At 39.9% G+C, this 13706-nt stretch overlaps 1 protein-coding gene across 12 annotated transcripts in view; it reads left to right on the plus strand.

The window, feature by feature from the left end:
• Nucleotides 1-13706, plus strand: part of EIF4G3 (eukaryotic translation initiation factor 4 gamma 3) — a 174717-nt gene that overhangs the window by 83794 nt on the left and 77217 nt on the right. For 11 of the 12 annotated variants that reach the window (XM_059716609.1, XM_059716601.1, XM_059716605.1 and 8 more), the window contains one exon: nt 4012-4044. The exons of the other annotated variant lie outside the window; for it this stretch is intronic. In XM_059716609.1, coding sequence (XP_059572592.1) covers nt 4012-4044 — 33 coding nt within the window. The remainder of the gene's footprint in view (nt 1-4011; nt 4045-13706) is intronic. 12 annotated transcript variants of the gene reach the window in all.

Below are 13706 nucleotides of genomic sequence, written 5' to 3' on the forward strand. Positions count from 1 at the left end.
TTCCTTTTTTTTTTCTTTTTTCTTTTTCTTTTTTTTTTTTACCACATCTTTTTGTTGGCTGATCTACAGAAATGCACTGATTGCTTCTTTGTTAAAAGCATGAGATACCATGGCAGTTTCTGCCAGCTTAAAATGATGAAAGAATGATTTGGGAGGGTCTGATTTTTCACAACATAGATAGGAAGAATTTGGGTTTACGCTTTAAGAATGACACTCAGAAAAATTATCTGAAAATTTATAAAATATTATAGATGTTTTATCCCATTATTAGAGGAAATATTGAGCTGGAATTTGCCTGCAGTTGTCAGCCGTCTTTCTGTGGTCATAAACTATTTTTTCAACTATGATATATGCAGTTTTTGCCATCTGCTCTGCTAGTGACCATTATCACCCCATTACTAAAAATCGCACATATAACATTTCATTACACCTTTCCCACCCTCCCCACCCCCAAAACAAATGCAAGACTAGTTGGTCCTCTCCTACTCTTGCATTTTGTTCTGGGGTTTTATTTACTCTTATTTTTTACCTTTTTTTTTTTTTTTGTACTCGAGGGGAGGGTAACGAGGGGATGAGGAAAATGGCAAGGTAACTCCTTTGCCACCCTGGGATTCCATAGTGTAGTGTAGTCGATCACACAGCTGGTGAGGACACATAGGCTGTTTCACTAATAAAGTGATCCTAACAGGGCTTCTTGGAGCAGCCGAGGCTTACTCCATTCTATTTATGCATTAAAGGGCCATTGGCGATTGCATAATATAGGCTTTTCTGTTCTTTCCTGGACAACTGCCTTTGCAATCTAACTGGCTTCATATAATTTCCCACTAGATTTTGTAGTGTCATTTCTGTTTGATACCTAGAACATCAAAGTTCAGTTCCAGTTTGGGGAAAGATTTTTTTTTTAAGACTGTCAGCCCAAGTATAATTAACAGTTTACTCCCATTTCGTATTGTCAGTCCCAGCCCTCATCACTAATCTAGTTAAAAGCCATTTTTGTCCAACCTGGAGGACGTGCTGAAAGACACAGTCTGAGAAGGGTATCCAGTAGGTGCTGTACTAAAGCATAAGAAGTGGTTAGTTTCAGATGACTTGGTGCAATGTACCAGATCACTGTCGACACGTAGAACATGCCCAGTTGCCAGCTGTGCACAAGAGGGTTTGTGAGCAAGACCAATAAGCATGTGGGGATCCAGTTTTCACAGAAGGCTGTTTTCCTTTATATCTACTATGTTCATGTGAAAGAAAAAACAAAATGTCTATTTTTAATCTGAGCCAGCAGTGACTACAGTTTGTTCTGTTGCTTACAGCTACCAAAAGGAATTTGATCAACCAGGATTATAAAATTTTATAGCCAATGGTGACCAGTGCAAAACAGACTAGGGGATTTTTTTCACTAACTTTGAGGTTTCATTTTATTTATTTTTCCTCGTAACATGTATTACATTTTACTCCTGGAATATATATTTGGCTTCAGTGTTCATAAGATGTAAATTTCCAACTCTTATTTTAGAGCTGATAAAATAAAACTCGCCTGGGGCACAGTGAAAAGACAGGTACTTCAGATCTCATGTTGATCAACCTAGAGTTCTGCATCCCACAGTTATCTTTTGTAGTGTTTTTAAACAAATTACTACTTCTTCTTTCTTTGGTGGATAAACATAGAACTTGTAGCCCATCAGGAAAGGTTTATGTTGGTGCCCTCTGTATGTCAGGGGAAGACTAACCCTTTTTTGTCACACGTGAGACAGAGGAAATAAAACCCAGACCGCTTTTGAGGAGTTCTTCCTGTGCACAAACTTACTTGCATTGAAATTAATGTATTCCCTTCTTAAATTCATCATAGTCACCACTTCCCACTGGGCTAGAAGGATCAGTTAAGCCACTGTCCTCTCTACAAATAAAGGTTTGGGAGATGGGTAGAAGCTGTTATGTACTGGTGCCTCTGTAAACTGTTGGTGATATAACTGAAATTTTAGTTTTTTGTTCTGATGAGTTGAAATTGCTCACTTCAAGAAACTGAGGCTTAGTGGAAGTGTTGCAGAGAAGATTGTTTAGAGAGAAAGAACTGTTTATAGTTTATGAATTGATATATAGTCTTATGCTAGAAATAGACTAGGTATACATAGCCTATTTCTTATTCATCTGTAATGCTGAGAAGAAATTAGGGGGAAAAAGTGCAGGCTGTAGATTAAATCATGGTATAGATTTCTACATGGACATTTTAAATATAGGCAATTTTAAATAGTCTTAAAAAAAACTTGATTAGAGAATACTTCTGTTTTTGGTTATGTTTTCTTTCTCTTGTATATGATAGTGTTAGGAACATTAAGTAGCAATGACATGGGGCTGTAAACTAAACTCCTCCCCATTTTGCTCCCCACCCCTTTCTTTTTCCTACTTATGGGAAGAAAAACTTAATAACTGGAAGCCTTTGTTACCTATGAAACATAGTTTACCTGGCATGGATGCGTTTTATGATATTTACAGACTTCACCAACAGGTGCAGTTCTCTCCCCTTAATGGTCTTTATTAAATCCTGTTTTAAAACCTATGGTGGCACAGGAGAAGAAAGTGTTATAAATCAGTCTCTGCAAGTTACACTATCCATTAGCAGAGTTGTACTGCATGGCTTGCTTTCCTTTAGGCCTTACGTTATTGGCAGGCAAAACTAGAACCATACAGAAGTGCCTAGTGATTTTGTTGCTGTGATTAAAAACTCACTGTTGGATCTCGTTTCATAAACTCTGACACATCTACACGTTGCCCTATGGCGCTACGACTGTGGGTGCTATGGTGACAGCAATCATGTGAGTCTGCATGTGATCACTAGCTACGTCGCTGTAGCTGTGCGCTCCCCACTTACAGCATGCCGCTACGACGACGTAGCGGGGAGATCTTTGCGTGCGCCACCTGTATGGCTCAGTACAGACGGTTATTGTGCCCTGTTTTAGTACTTCCAAAAGGAAGTACTGAAACACGGTGCAGTAACACTGTCGCCATACGGCGACGTGTAGACACACGCTCTAAGTACTTGAGCAGTTATCAATAGATTATCTGTTGTCATTAGAAGGAACATTATAGTTCTGCTGTACATCCTGAGAATTAAGGGATTAAATAGCTAACTTGATTTCTGCTAAAATACCTTTTCATTTTTATTTATATTTTCCATTTCTTGCATTCATTTTTATTTATATTTTAACAATCAGCTAATTACCAGAAATGCTTTAAATGTTTATCGAGCATGTTAATTCTGAATTCATTTCCCTAGTGTAATGTGAAAGGGTGGGAAGTGGTCTAGTAAAGTGAGTGTGGTCCTGGAAACGAGCCGTCGATATACCCTGCACCCTTGGACAAATCAGGGATTAACTTCCCTTTTTCCACATACCCAGCTATAGGATGGGGAAACAATTATGGACCTACCATAGAATCAGGTAGAGAGGGTTATTTTGTTAATGTCTGTAAAATGCTTCAAAGATGAAATGCACTGTGTATGGGCACATTAATGTTAATTAGTCTTGTTTGTCTTGCAGATACACTCATGTATTCTCTATAGTCTGCAAGACATTAGAAGTGCCTACCTGACTGTTATCTGCTGCATAAGCAGAATTGTCCCTTCTCCACACTCTCCAGTACTTCAGAATGAGTTGGAGTCGAACCACTTTTAAGCATCTCTCATTGCCATAATTTTTAAATATTCCGCACTTAGTATTTAAGCTTTTTCTCTGGAGTGTATTGTAAATGTTTGTACTTATTCAAGAGTGTGCCTTGAAGATGACTAGCAGCTTTGGCTGTCTTTCTCCCAGCTCTTGGGCAGCACACTATCCTAAAGTGGTGTTAACCTGTTATATCTTAGTACCTGTCTGTCACTGTCCTGCAGCAAAGCTTTGACTGTGTGTGGTCTTTCTTGTGGGTTTATTTTGCATAGAGTGTGACATTTTGGTGGTTGTTGTTGTGGTGTTTCTGACTCTTTGTGCCTTTCCTTTTGTGTTTGTTTCTCCCGCCTTTCCTCAGTTTGCAGCGGGGCCTCGACCTGCCCATCACCAGGTACAGTACCCTTGCCCCTTCATTATCACCCTAAACTAATCTGCTGGTGGTGGGGGGTGCTTGGAGATTATTCACCTACTAATTCAAAGAATGGAGGGGCTTCCTTCATGGGCCAGATCCATTTTAGATACTAGCACCTGCTGTAACCCCAGCTAACAAAATGCAAGGGGATGCTTTGACACCTAATTTATTTCACTGCGCTTATTAACAGTCCCACTTACAACATCTGCTTAGCAAAAGAGAAAACATAGAGACTACTGCTAGGTATTTTTTACGTCTGCTTGTATTTTGAGACTCCTTGAAGTGTGCTAGAAACTTTGGATGGCATTATCAAAGGTAACTAGGGGTTTAGGACACTGACTTAACAGATCTTACTGGGAATTGGGGATTCAAATCCCTTTGGGAATTTTAGCTTTTAAACTCTAAGGCCTTTTAAGGATGCATATATGACTTGTTAATTGACAGAGGTTTTGGGGATATGCTGCCCTCTGGGTTTTCTGTCACTTGTTTGTTGTATACAGTAACACGTTAGTAATGTTGAATATCTTGGGATCTATGTATTATTTCCAGTGACTAATATAAGCTTTATAGAGAACCACCTAACTGTGATATAATTTAAGTCACTTAAAAAAAAAAAAGAAAGGAAAATATAAAATCGTTGTGGTATTATCTTTCCAAATATAGAATTTATTGTGAGAAAGAGAAAGATAATACCATTTGCAGTTTAGCTTTAGCTTTTGAATCAAAGGTGGTAACTGTGTTTTTTCTCTGCTTGAAAAGGCAAGAGGGGAGATATGCAGTCTGTATGAAACTGGAAGGAACTTACACTGTAAAGTTGCTGGAAACATTAAAGTGATCTTTTCACTGTCGTGAAAAACATGAAGGATTGGATCGTGGCTTACACAAAGTTTCTGGTGTTGACTTACCATCTTTCAGCTCTCTTGTATTTTATTTCACCCCTGCTAAAGTTACTCTTCCCATATACTTGGCATGGAGCAGGGGGAAGATTTTGAGTTTGATCGTTTCTGTCTGATGTGTTTTATGAAGACCAGTCTCGCTCCCACTAAAGTGAATGGAGGAAGTGCCATGAGTTCAGTAGCACAAAAACAGCCACTTAGTCAAGAGGGTTTGCCTTGCAGGGAGCTATTACACTGGCCTTCTTTCACTCATGATAACTTGAGCAGTACTAGTATAACATAAAATGTGAGGGACTTTTCTGCCTCCCCTGTTGAAAGTGATGGAAGGTAGAAGTACTGTCTAAAGATAACAGGTAAGTCCATTAATGGGTGCAGGTACTGAGAAAATTATTCAGATACCTTTGTTTCTGGCATAGAGAGCAAATTTGGAAGGTACGACTTCTAGAATAGAGAAGACAAAAGAGTTTAGAAAGGAAATAATGATGCATTGCACTTGCTGTCTCTCATACATACATATGTACCCCCTGTAAAGAAGAAATTGTCCTTTAATACTCTTTATGCATAACGTTAAGATCATTTATAGCAGCAGATGGTAAAAATAGACTACAGAATCACTAAAGATCAGTACTTATTCATCTATCCTATAATAGCATTTGTTTAATACTTAGGCGTAGGTTCTCAGCTGTACTCTACATGCACTGGGCAGAGCTTTTCACGTGTTTGGGAGAACAGAGCAGGTGGAAGAGAAGGGCTGCAGACAAGTTATTTGTGATTCTCTACTCCCGAGGCTGGCTGTATGCTTGGTTTCTAGAGGAGTTTTTATTATGTTAATGCAAAAGGGCCATAGGATTGGAGAGAATCTAACCCTAAACATGGAGATGATATGTGGAAATGTTGTTTGCTCATATTAGGAATCCTGAGACTAACATAAATTGTTATTCCCACATGAACTGAAAAAAATTACATGCCACTTGTTTGCATGTTCTTTAGTCTAGTGGTATTTTTTTCTTAAATTGAGATCTTTTTAATGAAAAAGGTATGTCAAATAATGAAAGTTGCCACAGTGGGCATCAACTTTTGCTACAACAGATACCTGGAAAAAATAGGATTCTGGTCTTCCAAAACAATATCAGAAAGGACAAGTGTTTATTTTAAATTTAAGTTTTCTGTATCATTATGGGTATATTGCATCTCTCATTTATCGATTCCATGTACTTTTGAACTGATACGATATGGAATATTATCTAATGCTCTTTCCTGGAATTTATTATATCATCAAGATGTTGAAATTAGCATGACTTATGTTATTGAAGGGGATTGGAAACTTTACAAGAATGTATTGAAATAAATATTATGAACTTGTAAGTTCTGACTGTCACACTCATTTGGACGCTGTAGAAGAAATGGAAGTTCATGTGATTTCATGACCTCTTGTCCAGTTTTAATGTTTTCCAAGTAAACAGTAACCCAAGTCCAGTGAAAATAGCTGCCCTGATTCTGACAAGGAGGTTTTTTTTAAAGTGTTGCAACTCTACTTTTTGATCCCAGTATTTTACTTGTTAGAGGAACTGTGGCAAAGTTTCACCTTCTGGAATTAGGCAAAATGGCAGTATAACGTGTTTGAAGAATATGTCTTTAAAAGCACTGTCACTTTGTGTTTTCCTTTAAATGCCAGAGCCTGTGTTCAAATCAGGGACTCGGGCAGAAAAGCCAACCAGGCCATTCTTGCTAGTTTTGATGTTACAGATCTGTAATTTGATGTTCCTCTATTTGTATGTGTGTTTGTTTGTGGAGAATGAGCCATTTTGATGCTTCTGGCCCTGGTTTTTAAAAAGAAAAAAATAGTATTGTGTAGTTTTCTTCTACCCGGAAGTCAGAAATTTAAAGTAGCCTTTAATTTTTTTAAAGACTTTAAAATGGATGTTCAGAAAAAGCCAATAGAATTAGAATCAAAAATAAGGCTGAGTATAAACTGAAACATTTTCTTTCCCTTTCTGACATTACTGTCTTCATCATAAGGCTAATTTCCTAGCTACAGAGCTTTAGTTTGTCCAATTTTAGCTTGAGGTTACTATATTCTTTGCACAATTTACACAAGTGCTTTTCATGTAATATTGCTTTCAGCCAAGAGCTAGTAAATCTGATCAGAGGCTGTTGCCAAAATCACTTTAATTTTTTTTCCTGTGGCATTTATATTAACAGGCATTTTTTTCCTAAAATCTTACCATATTCTATTAAGAATCAAGTAGGACTTGTTTGTATTAGCATGGTATTTTTTAACAATAAATATGGTTTATTGGCACTTTTAGATTCATGACAGAGCCTGCCGTCTTCTAGCTGATCAGAACTGTGATGTCAAGAGCTTTCTCTTAGATTAACAAAATGGGGGGAGTAACTCACCTGTAAAGGCATGTCGTTTTACCACGGCTTGTAAATGATTTTCATAAAGTATTTATAGTCCGAGAAGAACCAGAATGCTCCCTCTCTGTCCTGTTCCTTGACTTTCTTTGTCTGCTTCTCCAAAGACCTGCTTGAGAGTCAAGTTAGTAACTGCCCGATAAATTGTCAGCATTATTAGATCAGGAAGGGATTCAGCGTTTCAATAGTGCCGCCACTATCCCATCCCAATGATAAAAAGCTATTTTTATATTTTATACTTATAAATATTTATGTATTTTTCAGTTGGTTCCAGCTCCTTTGTCAGCAACTGTGTGGTTACTTTGTGAGAGTGCTGGCGTGCGCAGCCTCTCCTATGCGGGGTTAGATTGGGAAGCAGGTGGTGGTGAGGTGGGGGGTGTTACTTCCTCTACACTGGGAGTGGCCAGCCTGCAGCACAGGTGCCACACGTGGCATGGGCAGCCTCTGTGTGTGGCACACGGCAGACTGGGGAGGTAGGGGGCAGGGAACAGAAAGAGCAGTGGACTGGGCAGGGATGGGATCGGAGTGGCACTCTTTAAGAGGCTGCAAGGCTTAATTTGTGGCAGTCCTATTACAGTTACCAATTCATTTGACCAGAAATGTATAGGCAAGTGTCTGATGTGTATTATATCTGAAAGACTAAATAAACATAGCTTGTTCTTGTTACTCCTGCTAGACACAGTTTATGGACACAGGGTAAGGGAGGACAGGATACAATGCAGCATGGGTGCACCAAAAGTAAATTATGCCAGGTCAGGATGATACCTTTGAGCAAATTACTGATTTTCTGGACAGGGAGCACATTGTAGATTCTACCTGCACTTGAGCAAAGCATTTGATATGTTACCCCATGGAAGACTTGGGCAAACTAGAGAAGGAGGAGATTAATACAAGACTGGTGAGGTGGATAAAGGGATTTGTTACAAGGCAGATAAAAGAAACAATGAGTGTGTCTACATGTTCATTTGTGCACCGGAGTTACTGTGCATTACATTTAATACTTGGAGAACCAGGCACTAAATCAATGTGCAGTAACTTGCGCCACTGTGGAGTAGCACCGGCACACAGTTTTAGTGACGTGTACTGTACAGTAGCCTAATAACACTGCGCAGTAGCGTATTAGCACAGGTTTTGTCTCATGTAGATGCACCCAGTGTTGAAATGGGAATTATTGTGCTGGAGATGGGTTGCTAGTGGAGGTCTTTGAGGATCAGTCTTGGGACTCCTTATTTAATATTTCCACTCATAATGTTGACACAAAAAATAAGTGTGTGCTGATGAAATAGGTTGATGACAGAGTTAGAAAGCATCATTGATACAGGGGAAAATTAGGATATCATATGGGAATGGCTGGAGTAATAAAAACTGGACAAACGGTAGTACAAAATACAAAATCTTGCATTTAAGGCCAGATCCTATTCCATTTACTAGATGACTAGGTGAGGCATAATATATTTTGGGTGACTAGATCTCTAAATGCAATTCTAATCCATCCTGTTCAAGTCCATGAAAAAGCTGATAATACAGCTGTTTTTCATCTACCCTTTCATCTGAACTGTGAACACCTTAGAAGAGGTAGCAGCAATAGTAGTAGTTCTGGTGGTGGAGAAGGAAGATCCACCCGCATTTGCCCAGTGGGCTGGTGGTTAGGCACTTGTCAGGCAAGTGGGAGACCTGAATTCCCACTTCCCAGGAAGGTGCCGTAACCAGCAGGCTTGAAAGGTATCTTCCATTCCTCATGGTAAAGCTGAGACCATAGCCAGAAGGAGGGGAAACCAGAGGGAGCATGAATCTGTGATCTAGCGCATGGGGCAATCCTTTGGAAAACAGGGAGTCCGTAGTTCTGCTCCCAGTGCTGCTTATTCATTTTATCCAGTAGTTATTTAATGCAAAATGTATAAGTACCTTTTGGAGCAGAAATTCCCTTCTAGTGGAGTGCCCTCCCTTCTGGGCTACAAAGTCAGGCTCCGTTTTGCATGTTCTCTTTCTGGCCCCTGTCTCTTGCATCCCTTCCCTCCTCCGCAGCCCAGCCTCAGTGAAAGCATCTGGATTTTTTTTTTTCTTAATCAAATTGCCCTAAAGTGATTTGAATTGTGAAATGATTGAGGTAGGTAATGTGCAGCCGCAAGTCAGACACCTGGGGATCAAGGCTTCGTACAAACAGCCGCACCCAGCATTTTTTGTAGGCGATTCCCTCCTTAGTGCTTATGCGCTCTGGAGGCACACTCGGAGAATATCAGAGCAAGGGACCTACCTGGGTAGAATTGGGGAGCTCTTCTAAGGTGAGACATGCTTTCGGGGCAAAAGACAGCACAGGTTTAGACATCTAGTAGATGGAATAGAAATGGGGCTTGGACTCCAGTGACTAATAAGGATCTCCTCTGTTAGCTGGGAGCTTGGACTCCAGTGGCTAATAAGAATTTCCTCTCTTTGCTGGGAGCTCATTATCTGTAAATGACTGAGAAGACCAACCTGGGTATACTGGTTGATCATAAGATGACTATGAGCCACCAGTGTGATTGGGCTGTGAAATAGGCAACTGTGATCCTGGAGTGTGCCACAAGAGTTATTTTTCTGTAAGAAAAGGCAGCTTTGATGCTATGGTATAAGGTCCTGATGAGACCTCCTGTGGAAGGCTCATACTGGGACAGGTGCAAAGAAAGCCTATTACAATGGTCCAGGGAATGGAGAGCTTGTCTTACAAGAGAAGATAGGAGTCTGGCTTGCTTAACCTAGCAAAATGTTGGCTGAGGGGCAATGAGATTGGTGTCTAGAAGCATAGTGTTTGCCCAAGAATAAATGGGTATGCGCTCGTCATGAATAAATTTATGCTTGAAATTTAAAAGATTTCTAGCCATCAGAATAAATCTCTTGAAGAGCCTTTTCATATTAGTTGAGGAGCAAAAAACTACTTTCAAAAAGATGTAAAGCTGTTTACAAAAATGGATATATGCTGTGGTTGCTTGCAGCAGCAAGGGACTGAACCTACTGACCCTGGAAGTTCTTTCCAGTCCTGTGTTCACAGTGAAGCCTAGTATGTGGGGCAGGGTACTAGGACTTGGAAGAATGCCACTGGTCTGTTGAGTGATTTTTGGCAGGTTATTTCCCTCTCTGCCTCAGTCTCCTGATCTGTAAAATGGGCATAATGACACCTGCCTCACTTTGTAAGGATAACAATTCTTAGGTAAGAGCTCTGTATTGTTTACACATACCCTAGATATGGAGCTGTTCTATATCTTTTGTTTTTCGTGTAGTTAAGAAGTGATTTTTAATTGAAAAAGAAAAAAACAAACCCAATAACGAAGCTGTGATTAAAAGGCTACATTTGTACTTCCTAAGGAAAAGCATCTTTTTGAGTTTGTGCATTAGAAACATTTGGTTTGAAGCTCAGTGTTTGTAAACATGCTAGACAATATTTTCCAGTTTTGTGCAACTATTATTGTAGTATGTCTTTCACATAAATTGAAGCCTTATTAGGTATAAGGCCTAGGAGGGATTATTTGGGGGTGGTTAAGGAACGGTTGATGGTGTGGAGAATTTCTAACATGAACATTGCCATGGTTTAGTATTTTGTAAATATTAGCCCTGATAACATAATATGTATATTTTGATGCTCTAGCTATATACATGCACAGTGTCAGCCATCATTTTGAATGTTGTCATTTTTTGTCATGGCCGCACTATGTACATTACTATTTGCAGTACTTCTGCCTAATGTATATGTATTCGTATTTGCAAGTCCGTTTGTGGCATTTGAACTGTTAGCGAATCGGAGCTGCACAACAGTGTAATTAAAGAGCAGTTTTGACCATTGGCCGCTTAACTTGGGAGAGGTGAGGAAATGATAGTCTGTAAAATGTTCTAACTAGGACTTGCTCATTTTAACCATGGTGGAACTTACATAGAGGTCAAATGAGCTGTTCTCTGCTCTTGTGGATTTCTGCCTTTCTCTAGAATTAAGGGCTTAGTTTTTCATTTGGTAGCATTGCTATAGCTAAAAATAATTCAATTAATTCCTCCAGAGAGCTCTCACTTACAAGCTTTAGAACAAGAGCTATGACCACATTATTTATTACTTGAAGCAGTGGGTTTGATTCCCGTCTCCTACTGCTTTTACATGCACACAGCTTCCTTGATTTCCTAATATCTGTGGTTTTATAAGTAACGAAATCATCTTGCTCTTAACTCTCTTCTCCCTGCCCAGAGCTGTAACTGGCTTTTAGATATTTCTGCTACAACAAATAGTTTGCAGTTTCTCAAACCCCGGTGCTCTCCTCGCTGGGGGGCTCGTTTTTACTGCAGAATTGCAGAGGGAGACAGCTGTGTAATAGTTAACGAGGCCCGAGCGAGCTTGCTAAATACTCCATGTGCTTTGGAACGCACCGTGTTTTGGTCCAAAGTGCAGTTTCATCCCACCTGTCACAGCGCAGAGAAGAGCCAGCTTGTTTTCCTGGAAGCAGACTTTGTTCAGCATTTCACCCCCGTGACTTTAGAGACAACTCGACGTGATCTTTTCGACACACTGTGTCCTGGTGATTCTCATGAAAATACACCCCCAAATTAGTGCTTTCCAGTTCCATGAGTTTCTTTTGTCCCGTGTCAGTGGTCTGTATTGCATGTTTGCCAACAGGCTTCTTCGTTGCTCCTGAGGATGGAGGGACTTTTATTGGAGAATTTTAACATGTCTTTTCCAGTGGCAGATGACCAGAATCTTATACTTTAAATGTATAAACTGTCTTAATTTTTCTTCACTTGTAGAATCATACTGATTTAGAAGACTAAAACTCTGGCTAGCCAATTTAGTGATAAAGAGAGATCGACATTCAGTCTCCAGTCCCTTGTTACCATGAATATATACAAAAACTTTTATCTCTCTTACTGGTTACTGGGTTGTTTGATTCCCCCCCCCCCCCCCCCCCCCCCCGACTGAGAGGATCCACTGTAAGTAGCTGGTGGGCCAGAAATAACCCCATATTTGTAAGCCAGTTGCTGACACCTGAAGAATAACTAGAGTTGCAGCCATCATCTTTGAACATTACTTACCTGCTTGTTGTAGCCTGTCTTTGGGGAGTCCTGATTTGGGGGATACTTTTGTGATTGCAAGAGATTTTAGAAATTAAAGTGTTAGACAGAAGCTCTGGGGACAGGGATGAGGTTATATTTGTTTTCACTCTGTCTGGTCTCACTGGACATTGGATGACCTGCAAATTACAGGCGCTATCAGCATGAATGTAGCACATTTTCTTATACATCTAGAGGTATTTCCACCCCCCCACCCCCCCATGTCTGGGCAACCACCTTGTTTATACTCGCATCGACATGGCTCTAATTTGGTCTTTTTGTCTTTCATCTTCACCACCACTGCCTTCTTTCTAAATAATTAAAACTTCTGGTTCAAAACATCTTGTAGAGTGTGATTAATGGTATGGTTCTTCAGCCAGATTTAATTGGTTTGGTAAGAAATGTTTTGCTGGTGCTTCATTTTAGCTAGAGTTCAGACATAGGGAGAAATCACTGATTTGCCTGGAGAAATCAGTCAATGCAGAAGTTGCTTAGCTTCCTCCCAGTCTTCAAGAAGGAGCAGAGATTATTATCGCTGCTGTTGTTTTCTGGCCCAGACGTATCCCAGGATCCTTCCACCCTGCTCCTACCCCTCACAGTGAATACACCGTAAATTATACAGGCCAGCTCCTTTCCCAAAATCGGGCTAGAAAAGCCCAGTCCAGCTCCCCACTCCACCATAGCCATTGACCCTCCCCCTCTGCCTGCTCATAGTTTACTACAGATTGACCACTTGCTTTATTGCACTAGATAAATCAGCAGTCTTGTTTGTAGAGTGATACGTGATTATCTTACTTCTGCTTAACAGCTGAATACACAGTGTCTCCTGTTCTCCCAGCCTTGGTGCAGAGTTGGAGATCAGGTTCAGGGGCTGAGCATGGCTTATTGCTGTTTTGCACATAACGCCACTTCTGGATTTTCTAAAGGGCTGGAAAAGGGAAAGAAAAAATGTTGATGTTAGGAACATAAAATCTTCCTCCAGTATCCTGTCTGCTGCAAATTCTTTTTTTTTTAATTATATTTTATTCAGTGTAAGATGTTCTAGAAAAAAAAACTATTTGGTGCCATTGGGATTCTGATAGAAGATTATTTCATATCGGTTCAGTATTTTCCTGCTGTTTGACTTAACCTATTACAGAAAGCTGGAGAGAGAGATTAATGAAACAGTGTGCATTAGGGTGCATGTTATAACCTACTCCTTCCTATTGATCTATAAGCTGTTCCATTGGCTTTCTTTCTGTTTCCTGCTGCTTTCTTGCTTCGTTA

This window comes from Alligator mississippiensis, chromosome 13 (assembly GCF_030867095.1).
Source record: "Alligator mississippiensis isolate rAllMis1 chromosome 13, rAllMis1, whole genome shotgun sequence".
Classification (NCBI taxonomy): domain Eukaryota; kingdom Metazoa; phylum Chordata; order Crocodylia; family Alligatoridae; genus Alligator; species Alligator mississippiensis.